This window comes from Crocodylus porosus, unplaced genomic scaffold (assembly GCF_001723895.1).
Source record: "Crocodylus porosus isolate Cpor-Errol unplaced genomic scaffold, CroPor_comp1, whole genome shotgun sequence".
Lineage (NCBI taxonomy): Eukaryota > Metazoa > Chordata > Crocodylia > Crocodylidae > Crocodylus > Crocodylus porosus.
In genome coordinates, this window is record NW_017728907.1 from 59125369 (window position 1) to 59137938 (window position 12570).

General features: G+C 40.9%; 1 protein-coding gene across 7 annotated transcripts in view; it reads left to right on the forward strand.

Moving 5' to 3' along the window:
• The window catches only part of PATJ (PATJ, crumbs cell polarity complex component), a 226842-nt gene that overhangs the window by 57146 nt on the left and 157126 nt on the right, over window positions 1–12570 (forward strand). For all 7 annotated transcript variants that reach the window (XM_019531540.1, XM_019531542.1, XM_019531543.1 and 4 more), the window contains 2 exons: window positions 8139–8348; window positions 8924–9043. In XM_019531540.1, the coding sequence (XP_019387085.1) occupies window positions 8139–8348; window positions 8924–9043 (330 nt within the window). The remainder of the gene's footprint in view (window positions 1–8138; window positions 8349–8923; window positions 9044–12570) is intronic.

Here is a 12570-nt window from a genome sequence, read left to right on the forward strand (position 1 = left end):
GGGCCATTCCATATGGCCTGCAGGGCCCCTAAAAATTTAGAAAATTAGTATTTATCTGCCCCGGTTGCCTGTCATGCTGCCCTTGATGGCTTGCCAAAACTCAGTAGGCGGCCCTCCGCCCAAAATAATTGCCTGCCCCGATCTAGCTTCTACCCTCTCTTTTCCTTGCAGAGGTAGGGATTATATCTGGCTGTTTACATTTGCTGACACTCCATCCTAGAATTATTTATCACCCACTTCCTAATCTTGTGTTTCCCTGATATCCAATATATAATGGTAAATGTGAAAGAAAAGGGAGGGGCTTATATCCTCCCACCCTCTTTAAAAAAGGATGAGGCATCATTGCTTATTTTTGATCCATCCTATTCCATGCAATTCAGTGACCCACTTTCTGTTCATAATGCAAGCTCCTTTGGGCAGGGTGCTTTTTTTTCTTAATTTTTGAGGTTTTTTGGTACAATATCTACCATGCTTTTGGATTCTTCAGCAACAAGCATGATGAGATCATGAGGAGGCAGTTTCAGGATGGTGCCAAGGATAGTTTAGGCCAGGCCTTCCTCTTCTGTGGGCTGCTTCTCCTGCCTTGATGCACTTCCCGACGGGATGTTTCTCTTTGGTGACGGGATTGTTCTATGACACCAACATTTTGCTTGAGGAAGGCGAGGTAGTTTTGAGCTTTAAATCTTGGTCCCCTGTACGGACTACTTTCTAACACCGGTTCCGATCTTCGTGGGTTTTCTTTTTTCTCAGTAAAAACAAACATTGAATTTGCTTCTTTTCTTCAAAGAAAGTGGTAAGAGGGTAAATTATGAACTTGGTCAGAACTAGGCTTGCTTCCCGGAGGCATTGCTGAGAGTGCAACACCCCTCAGACCCAACCAGCTACTGCCTACCATTACTCCTTTTGTGGTTGAACCTCCTCTCAGTAATTATCCTCTCTGCCAACCAGATGGTGGTTTTGGAGTAGATAAATGACTAAAGGCAATGAAGTTTGTTGTGCTTGCAGTAGAAAACAGATTTAATTTCAGATGGAAAGTCAGTGTAGAAAACACATTTTGCCACCTACCCTTACCTTGCAGTTATTTATCTTCCTTGCGTGTGCCCACTTTCTCTATGGATTCCTGTTTCTCTGCTGATGTTTCCCACAACAGAAGTTTTGATTAATGCCAGCTGTGTACTAGAGCTTCTGAAATTCATTGCTTTATTCCCTCAGTGCTGATCAATAAATACCCATTTTATTTCCCAAGTTCTGTTTTCCTCCAGCACCACCAACAAAGTTCAGTCTACGTTCTTGAATGCTCTTCTTTTATGTAGGCTTTCTCTATGTAGGTTTGTATTAGTTTTTTGTATTAGTGGGTAATTTCCCCCAGCTCCCAGAGACAGGCGCTGATTAGTCCACAAATAGTACCCCAGACTTGTTTGGCAAAAGTAAGAGAGGTAAATCACATTTTAAATACCTCGCATTCAAGTCCAGTTGTCTGGAACACCTTCACTTTGCTAGTGATTGACTGTAGCCTGCTCCATGCAAAAGTGGAAATTCAGCTGTTTTCCATGAGTGGCATTTTTTAAAGACAATTTCATATGCGTGAGATTATCCACATCTGTTTGTATGCATTTAATTTTTCCTTAAGTGTTACTGGGAGCAGAGCTATGATCTCTTGGGACTTCAGGCTCAGCTCTGAATTATAGGGTGATACTGGGAAGGTAACAGACCTTCATATTTTTCCTCTGCCTTCCTCTGCTCCAAGTGGAAAGCAATTTACTGCACCTGAAAAGGGCATGCTCACTTCCCTTTCCTCAGCCCTTGCATCCAGCTAGCTTTGCTGGCCTGCATAGTCAGGGGGCTATGTGGAAGGACTACAGGTAACAGTTTGTTACATCCCCCACCATAAGCAGAACTGTTATATGAACAACCCTACCCAGAACTGCACTGAAGATGGCAATGGATATGGGAAGAGAAACTACTTTCTTTCCATGGCCTTAGTGGGGGCAGTCAAAATTAAGCTCTTGGTAAATTATCCATTAGTCCTCACTGTGCTGTTGACTATGATTTGTTCATTCTTTCTTGGGACTTAGAAAGTGTTGTGTTGTTTTGTTTTTTACTACTTAGTGATTAGCTTTTAATGTAAAATTTAAGTTGCAGGAAATGTTAGGTTATTTTCTGTGTGGTGTTCTACATTGTATGAAGAAAGAAAGAGGTTTTAAGTTAGTCACTTTTTGTTAATGCCTCAACATACTGGCAAAAGGGAAAAAAGGTTTTATTGACACTTAGGAGAATGGAGTATATAGCATGTAGAGCCTTTGGAAAATGTCTTGAATATTGAAAACTAATTTCTCAAAACTGAGACTATGGGAAATGATTGACTGTGGGTTATGTTCTGCCGCTTCTGTAAGTTGAAATTTAACACTTACTATTTATCATGCTGCGGTTCAATTATTATTAGTTAAAATTCATACGTCCTCGGTTAACTTTGTGCAGTTCGCAGACATGTACGATAACAAACTGAATCTCTTTCATATACAAAGCTATGGTATACAAAGCTACACAATGAAGAGGTAGTTTAAAACCTATACATTAAGCCTGTAAGTGATTTTAGGCCAAATGAAATGAAGTTAGGTTACTCTGACCTCTCAGGTCTAACATGTGCTTGTCTTGGCTCTGTCGTATAAAACCTGCAATATACAAATTGGCACTTGCAAAATTGTTCAGATAACTTAGAATTGGTATGGAAAAAAATGTGTCTTAAACTGTTTCTTTTGGGACCATTTGCCATACTATTTTTGATGTGTGTTTATATAGGAGTGTTTTTGTGGCAGCAGGCAGTTTGCTGCTTGAGAGCTGAAATGTTCAAGGAAGTTGATCCAACCGTAATGCAATCTTAAAAGTGATGCCAAAGCTAATATATTCTGAAACTGTGAGTGAATGTACAGTATATGTCAGTCACCCACAGCAGGTTTTATATATTCTTTTTTTTTTCTACATAGAAACTGGTACTTGCTAGCAGCATTAAATCTATACAATCAGTGTGTTGCATACAACCGACTGCTGCACATCCCCTCTACATAACGTGTTCCACAATCTGGTTGCCAAATAAAATGGGATGCATGTTGCTGTACCAATACACCTCTCTTGTTGAGGGAACTGTTCTTGGTCTGTAGTGCCCTCTGTTGGCTATTACCAAAATTTCAGAGGGTTTGAAATTGTAAAAGCATCAGTCAGGGACCTGAAGAAGGGCACTTTGTGTCCGAAAACTTGTCCGACATTTGTACTAACTGTGCAGTTTGTCCAGTAAAAGGTATCACAAAAACAAAAAAACCCTCCCCCTACTTCACCCCCCACAAAAAGTCCCTCATACCTCTCCTGGGTCATCGCAGCTGCAGTGACACTCCAGCCCCTCTGTCAACGAGTATCGCTTGGATTCTCTAGCCTGATGGATTGAGGTTCTGTATACTGAGTGTACTCCAGGAACTTTCTCCTAAATTAACCTGAGACCTAATTGGCTGAAAACCTTCAGTAAATATGCTACCAATCATTTTTTGACACTTCAACATTGGGTTCTGCTACAGTTATGGGTTGGCAAAACACAGGGTTATGCCATCAGCATAACCTGGAGCACACTCCCAGCAAGGGTGGTGCAGTTGCCATCCCTGGAGGTGTCCAAGATGAGGATGGACAAGCACCTTGTTGAGCCTGTTTGAGCCCAATCACTTCCTGCCCGCAGCAGCGGGCCAGACTTGATGATCTTATAGGTCCCTTCCGGTTTTTCTGTTCTATGATTCTAACACGCATGGCTCTGCCGACCTGGTATTCATGAGGCTTGTAACCTTTGAATGGGGCTGGTTTTCTTAAGAGCTTTCTTACAGCTCAGAACCCAGGTTCACAGAGGCAGAAATTGAAGTGGCCCCTTCTTGACTCTTTGCATTGCTAAATGAATCCAGAACGAATGAGGCTGTGAGAATGAAGAGGCGAATCTGACCCTCGTACTCCAGGAAACATTTGTGGTTTTTGTTTGGGGATTAAAGGGGGTACTATGGTTCAATATAATAAAAAATATACTATGTGTTAAATATGAATAAAATGTGACCCCCTGATACCAGTTTAGGCAGGCTTGGAACAAAAGTTGAAAACAAGCTAATTCCTAACTTTGCTATTTTTTTTCTTTCTTATGAGGTATTTGACCGTACAAGCGCATTCACCTTAAACATCTCAAGCCGAAGTCATGCCAGATCCAGATATAAGACAGTGAGCTTGCTATTTGATTTAACTGATTAGCTTCTCCCTTAGGGGAATGTTCTAACCCTAATGTGTTAGGATTATAACTCTTAGCCTATCATCCCTATCTAAACAAGCCTCTTATCTGGGAGTCACCAGCTGAAATCCAGACCAAAAGTCATTATCATCTTGTGGTGTGATATATGAAATGAATCAAGAGCATCAGGATGCATAAAGCCCACCATCATAATTAGCACTCTTTGTCCAGTAGAAGGACAGAGGAGGTGATTCCTACAGTGCCCCAAGACACCTACTCGGAGCAGGATGAGGAAACCTACCATGGCCATTGCCTGCTCCTCCTCTGGCTAACTACAAGGCTTCGGCATGCACCACCCATAACCTACCTTTAGCCATATATATGTAAAAATATATATATTTTTTTATTCACAGCCTACTAAGGCACAAATGTGAATTAAAGTGCCTTACTATATGCTATTGGCAAGCATTGTTATTCTTTCTGGATTTGTTTGGCATTTACTTTAGAGTTAACTCATGCATAACAGGGCTTCAGTAAATACTGGTTTTTGTTGTTAAAAAAAGTTAGATGCAAACCTAGGATTTTGGACAAAATCTGGCCTTTCACATTTTAAAACATATTTATTTTTATTTAAATCTTAAAGTAGTAGTATATCAGGAAACAATGTTGGGGGCAAGCCTTGTGGCATTTATGCTGTGATTCATGGTTATTGGTGGCAAACTATTCAGCTTCTCTGCAGGACTTTGGTTTCCAACTGATACATCTCTGTCATTGTGTAGTTTTAGATTTCTCTTCTCTTCCTATACAATAGCTCCCTCTGCTTGAAAACATCAGCGTAATTATAACATATGGCAGAACAAGACCCTGTTTTGTATTTGCCTGATTGGTGATTTTTATATTATTATTATTATTTCTGTTTTGTTCCCTGCTGTTTCCTGTACTGAATGATACACTTACTTGGTTTGTATAAGGGCAAGTCAGACATCTCAAAATAGTGCTATTAATGCTGTCTTGGAAACACTGTCCTGAGTCAGTGTCAAGTATCCTGTGGGTCTCCTGGCTATTTCCATGGCAACTATGGGACTAATTGTACTTGGAATATTTTTGACTAAATGAAATTTCTTCAAGAAACACAGTTTTATCACAGCAAAATTGTCATGGGTTCAATGAAAACTTAAGTGAAACTCTAATGAGAGACTCTTTCTCTCTAGCTTAATGGTTAGGATGCTGGCCAGAGGTGTGGGGCACAAGCGATTAAAGTCTTGTGCAGTCTGAAACTGAGTGATCTTCTAGGAAAGTTTTTTCTTTTGAGTCAAACTTTTCTCTGTGTCCGCATCCTAGGCCAGTGCCCCAGTCACCTGGCCCCTCACTCACTCGCACCCAACGATGTGGGCAAACTTGCATCAGTTAAGTGTGGGGGTTTTTTGTTAAAAAAGCAAACACGCAAAACCTGGCAGAGCTGTTCTGTAAATGCAGTGACGACCGTAAAACGGTTCTGATGGTGACAACAATTCTCGCTTCAGGAAACCAGAATATATGCAGTTTTGGATGGCATAAGCTGTGCCTCAAGACCAGGAATGCATGCTGGTGCAATTATACCTACAAAGCCTTTTTAACATAGACGATGATTCGGTGCCTCGCTTCAGAACTGGACATTTCCACACAATTCCCTTTTCACAAAGCCAGCCCCAAGGTTTTGTTTTTGTTTCAAGGCAGAGTGAAAAGAAATGGAGAAACATCAAAAGCAAATGTGAAAAGGGGTTTCTGTGTTCTAGTTGGCTGCAATCAGGATTGTTAAATGTGGATCTGTTTTAAACCTGGGTTTTCTAGTTGGGATGGGCCAAGGCTGCAGCGTTTTGTTTACAAGCAGCAGGCGCGATCTCTGCAGGGTCCCCACACACCAAATCTTCAAAAACATATACAGCCTTTCAGTACTCTGAAACCTTTCTAAATTTGCCTTTTCGTTATTTTTACAGAGACTGTTGAGCCCCCCTGGGCCCCTTCTCTAGTATCGTAGGTAGTTTATTTGGGGTGTTTTTATTTGGGGCGTCTTTCCATGGTGGGAGTAGTTTGGCATTTAAAACAAGTAAAATCTACCGGTGGTTTTCTACCCTGAAGCTTTTTGCCAGAGCTGCAGTGTGAGTGGAAGTCTCAGGCATGCTGGCAGACTTAAGTGAACAGTGCCTCAGGGCCCGCAGAAGAGACCTGATTACGCGTCCCTTATTCATGCAGGAAAAGACTTGTATAGGACAAGGGTGGCTAGTATATGGGAAGCATCTGAAATGGGGTCGGAAGTGGAGCGTGGAGGAATTAGTTTAATTTATCTTAGCCCGGTCCTGCTTCAGGCTGGTTCTTAAACTGATTGACTTATCTCTAATTTCTGTCTTTTCCTGACCTTATTACCTTCCTCCCCACTTGCCCCCCTCCATTTTTCATAAAGTTAATTGTTCCTTTTAGAAGCATAGCATGTGCGCAGTTGCATACAAATAAAACAGATTTAGAAGAATGTAGTTTAGCTTGAAGACTTGAAGATTCAGATGTTAGGAAGTGCCATATTTATGATGGCCTGTGCAATCTTTGCTCTACCCCTTTGTGCATCCCCCATGTGCACTGAATTGGATAGAAGTCTGAAGGGAAAAAATACAAGCTTATGCAGCCGGTATATACCTAACATACCTGTAGACATGCACACAAGGACAATTATAGAGCTCTGTGGGTTCTAGAGAGAGAGAGCATGCATCACAATCTTAAAATAAAATTGCTCCTGAATTTGCAATTAGCTTTTATAATAATTAGTATATGACTTTTTTTCTATAGATATTTTGTTACCTTGTAATGATTAAAATCTTGACCACTATATTGGGCTGAGGATGGATTTTTAAATAGTTGGTACATAATACATAAATTCATGGCGAAAAGTATTGAAAAATACTCCTAAATTGGAATAAGCATCTTCCAAATTACTTTAAGTATCATTTACCTTCCAAAATCTGTCTGCCTGTCTCGGTTCCCATCTTTGCAGTTCTACCACAATTTGTTATCATTACTAGTAATTGTTGCATTTTCCTTTCCTGAGTTGTGGTCTTGTCTCCCCCCCACCTTTTTTTTTTACATTGATGGTATGGACAGATGAACAAATTATACTGAATTAAAGGAAGATGAGTGGAAATCACTGTGCATCAGCTGTTTCACAGTAACAGTTTTTGTCCAATTCTGTCCTGTCATAGGATTGTAGCCCTGTGTCATTCAGAATCGAGCTGCCTCAATTTAGCATCTACTTACTTTGGGATAGCAGCAGATACACAAAGTAATTACTGTGGAACAGCTGGTACACAGCAATCCCCCTCTTAACTCAGTTAACTCCCCCTCTTTATATGTTGTTCTGTCCATATCCGCAAAGCTTTTAGGGAGAAGGGACTTAGTCATTTTAGATGAATATCCAGGTAAAATAATAGTTCCATACTTTCTGGTACATTAATTTCTACAAATGCACATGACTAATATAAAGAAGGATGTTTTTAAAATACATTTTAATTGACCTGAAAAGCAGAATGTTATTTCTGTAGATTTACATCAGAATTGGGTGGAATGTAGGACTGTGAAAGAGCCAAGAGTCACTGCTGCTTTTCCATCTGCAGCTTGGCTTGGCCTCTCCTTCACTTGAAAGAACTGCTTTGGGAAGGCACAAATCAACCAGCTCAGGATCTGGATTTATTAACCTGTTGGCATGCTACAGAATCCCTTTTCAGGTTGTTAAGGTGGTTTGTCTTAGAGGACAAATCCACTGAACTGTCTGGTGTGTGTGAGCTCCTGAGTGTATGACAGATGACCACTGAAAATAAATAACATACCATATGTGTGCCTTTTTTTCATGTGGTTGTCTTTTCAGGATCCCTTAGATCCAACACGAACTGCCATTGTGATCAGCTCTCTGGTAGCGGGTGGTGTAGCTGAACGTGGGGGTGAATTGCTACCAGGAGACCGCCTGGTTTTTGTAAATGAGAAATATTTGGACAACAGTACGCTAGCAGAGGCAGTAGAAGTGTTGAAATCTGTGCCCCTGGGTATGGTTCGCCTTGGCATCTGCAAACCTTTGATGGTAAGATTGATTTTAACTTGTTCTGTGTAATGCTGATGGTGACATGAATAAATGGAATCTGTGTGCAAAGCAGTTGAACATTTGCTTAAGTCCATCACCGAAGAGTGCACTAAAGTTCAAATGTTGAAGTGGGTGAGACATAGGCGTATGCTTGAAGGTAAGTACAAGGATTCTTTCTGGAATTGAGGTCGTAGAACAACTATGACTGCTCATTTGAGACTGCCGCTCCATTCTTCAGCAGTTTGACTGTATATTCCTGTAAAGTAAAGCAGCACCTGCTAGGATGCAGATAAAGGAGTGGTGAAAGGTGAAAGTAACCAGGTTCTTAAATACAATCTGGCCTTTCTATAAACGTATCATTGTACATATTCTGAGCCAATCCTTTCTTTTCTTGTTTTCTGTATTTTTATGAAGGCCTGTCTTTATCTTTTCAGTTTCTTTTTCCTTCCTTGTCTCCTTGGCCTCTGTGGTTATTTTCTGCCGCTTCTCAACACATCCCTACTTTTTATTTTAAGAATCCTTTTTGCTTTGCTTAAAATATTTTAATGCTAATGTAAATTTGATGGCCTTTCTAGGGAGAGAGCAATGAAAAACAGAACACTTGCACTGTGGATCCCAGCACTGTCAAAGGCAGCTATGGCTCTCCAGCACCCATGGATGATTTTCATTCATCAGTAATACTTGAGGCACCACAGGTATTTGGCTGTTGCCCTTCATTCTACTTACTTTTATGTAAGCAGAAATCAAGTTTCTAAAATAATTATTAAAAAAAATGATGCGTCCTTCAGACATGATGGCAATTAGAAGGTTTCCCTCTGCAGTATTGGGGCGGAAATAAGTCTTGGATAAAACATGTTCTGTGGCTAATGTTCTCCCTCTACAATAGACCCTAATGGCTGAGTCTTCTTGTGGGCCAATGCATACATAATACCTGCTTATGTGGTTACTGAACTATCATGCTGTCTCACTTATTATATTAAAATGCTTTGTGTTCCCTTGAATAATGCCTTGAAATACTAGCTCTACTATTAACAGGGAAAGAGGCTAAGAGAGAGAGAGAAGAGGGAAGGATGTGGAAGGATGAGGACTTTTTTAAAGTAAAAATAGATTGGTGGTTAAGGCAGTAGCAGAGGAGTCACTGCTCTGTCAGAATTTCTGTACAGCCTTGGGCTAGTCTTCTAATTTTTCCATGCCTCAGTTCTTTTTAAGGAGATGCTCTTCTCCCTGTTTTATATTCTCACATTGGTGTAGTAAGTGCCAATCCATGAATGACTGGAGGAGCTCAGTTATAGTGGTAAAAGGGACCATAAAGTACCTGAAAATGAGAGAGATTGATATTGTGCTGCTTTTGCCTGAAGATTTCAAAATGCCTAACAACCATGAATGAATGAACCTTAGCAACACTGCACTAAGAAACATGGCATTATAAGGATTATTCTTAAAGACTGTGAAGTCAAGGGTAAGGACTGTCACATACAGAATTCTTCAGAGGCAAATTAAATCCTAGATTTCCTGGTTCCTAATCTTGCCTTTAACTACAACCAGATAATAAAGGAAACAGTATAGTGTATACCACTTAAGAGGTGGATATATATACTGTATAAAAAAAAATATGGACTGAGTGCTGCAACTAATGGGTCTTGAAATGCAACATGGTGATGCGATTCCATTTATTTGTAGTTGTTGGGTGTAGTAGGGCAGTCGTTGGAGGATCTGATAGACCAGCCTGTTTCTCTGTTTTCCCTTTGGTTAAAATATTATTAGTTAAGCCTCCTAAATAAAAGTATTTCAACTGAAACTGCTGTTGCGTCAGTAGCAAAATAGTCAGTTTGTTTAAAATACTGCTAAGTGTATTTGCTGCATCTTATTTATGATGTCTTAATAATAGCTCACAGATGCACTGTAAAATTTCCATACTCTTAATATGCTATATCTTCAAGTTCAAGGAAGGAGTAAAATGTAGTTGGATTTTGTACTGTGTTTTATGAGGCAATATAGTAATGGCAGGAGGTTATTAGCTTTAAAAAAACTCAACATTTTGAACATTATGCTAGTGCACTTTACCAGCATGGTTTCAATATTTCCTATTCCATTCGTAGTCAGTTGCTGCAGTAACTGCTAAGAAAAAAAAATTATATACAAAAGGTTGAGTTTGTTTGTGTATATATATATGCATGCATTACTGAGTTTGGTCTGCCACCGTATATAACAATGCAGTTGATGCCTTTCAACAAAGTATAGCGCTCTGCCCAAATCGAACAGTCCATTGGACTAGTGAGGTTAAGGCTGTACCAGTTCCTATAACCAATGAGCACACAAGGTAATTAGTAACTATTAGGGGTGTGCGAAGCAAGCCCTATTTGATTTGGATTCAGATTCGGCCCAAATCAGGGACAGTGTTTCAATTCATTGATTCGGATCACTGTCCCTGATTTGATTTGGCCAAATCTGAGGATTTGATACTGATTAGGAGAATCAACAATTTGGACATAGACACAGCTTTTAATGTTTTTTCTACGTACCTCAAGGTGTAGCAGGCACGGCTCGTGATCACTGCGATGGTGGTGCGCAAGGAGCGAACCTGGAAGTGGACCAAAAGTACTTCTCCCTTCCCCTCCAGCCCCCCCAGTTCAGGGACCGGGAGACACCAGTCACCAAATTATGGGGCGTGGGGGGATCCCCCGCGTGCTCCCCAGCGGACCCGGAAGTAGACCAGCAGTGCTTCTGGTCCGCTTCTGGGTCTGCTGCCGAGTGCCCTGGGGAGCCCCCTGTGTTTCTGTGGGATACTCCATGTGTAGCAGCAACACAGCACTCATGAGCCCCTGCTACCTAGAGGTATGTAGAAAAGACGGTTAAAGCTGTCTGTATGTCTGAATCTCCGAATCTTTCTGAATCTCTCCGAATCAATTCGGAGGGTTCTGATTCAATTTGGAAAAATTAAAGGGTCCTCTGATTCGATTCGGATTTGGAGTCTCGGCCACCAAATCGGGTCAAATCTCCGCTGAATCCAATTGGGAACCAAAGCTTCACACAGTCCTAGTAACTGTCATTATATCTGGCTGCCTGAATGGGACCAGCTACTCATTTATGGCTGAGTTGCCTAGGGTTGCCTTCAGTGCATAACCTGAGCTGGATTCCAATTAGTGCCTTTGGAGCTTCAGCCAGATGTCTTTAGTCGTATTTTGCCACTGTGTCCTGCACAGTGTCCTGTGTCCTGTGCCAATGCCTACAAAAAAAATTCATCCCTACATGTGCTGTTGACCAGTATTGTCTCATTGTTCCGCCATTTATCTGCATGTATTTGTTGTCTTTTGCTTAGATTGCTTTGGGATGGGGACTAATGTCTTATGTTATTCCAGTTGTATAGTGCCAGATTCTGTTCTACTTAGAATATGTATCCAAGTGTGATCTAGTTCCAGTCTCTTTGAGTTCTTGAAATCCATTAATGCAAAGCATAGCTGGCTCCTCTTGTTGTCTAGGCGTTATGACTTAATCCTGAGGCTAACGTGGTAGATGTGTTAGTGTTTTTTGGGGGGACTTGAGCAGTCTGGAGTTGGATCACATTTAGATGCACGATAGATGTAGAATAGTACCCGCAGTACCTTGTCCGATGGGATCTTGGTTCTACAAGTTTTCTCGGTAATATAATAATACAAAAATTAAATATTCACAATGAATTTGGGAGGAGAAAGGAAGAATAGTGTACCAATTCATTGTTTTTAGCTCAGTGTTTAGGGAAGAGCTGTCTTGAGTACAGTAGGAGAGGCTACACACTGGTGCTCTTACTGAGACAGAGAAAAAGGCAGGGTTTCATTGTGAGCGAGCTTTGCTAGCGGTTGTAGACTCATCTATACAAAACAATTAAAATAGGTGCTGGCAGGCCCCTGCCTTGAGCTCAGTTACTTTTTTAATTAAATGTTTCTCCTTCCTCTCATTTCTGTGATGTCCTTTCATTAAAAATCAACATCCCGTCCACCAGAGTCAGTTATGTCTGCCCCACTGAGTCACTGACGTGTACTTTACTGGGTAAGATATGATCGCAGTGTGCGCAGGCATGCCTGAGAACTTTTGAGCTAGCTAGCATGGTTAACAAAGAAGACGGGGGTTGAACAGACTTCTGTATTGGCTTACCAAGCCTGTTGGTGAGGACACCAAATATGTATCCCAGCTCCTGGAGCCTGTGTTGCTGTATGTTTACTGCTCTCATTCCCTGTGTTACCTT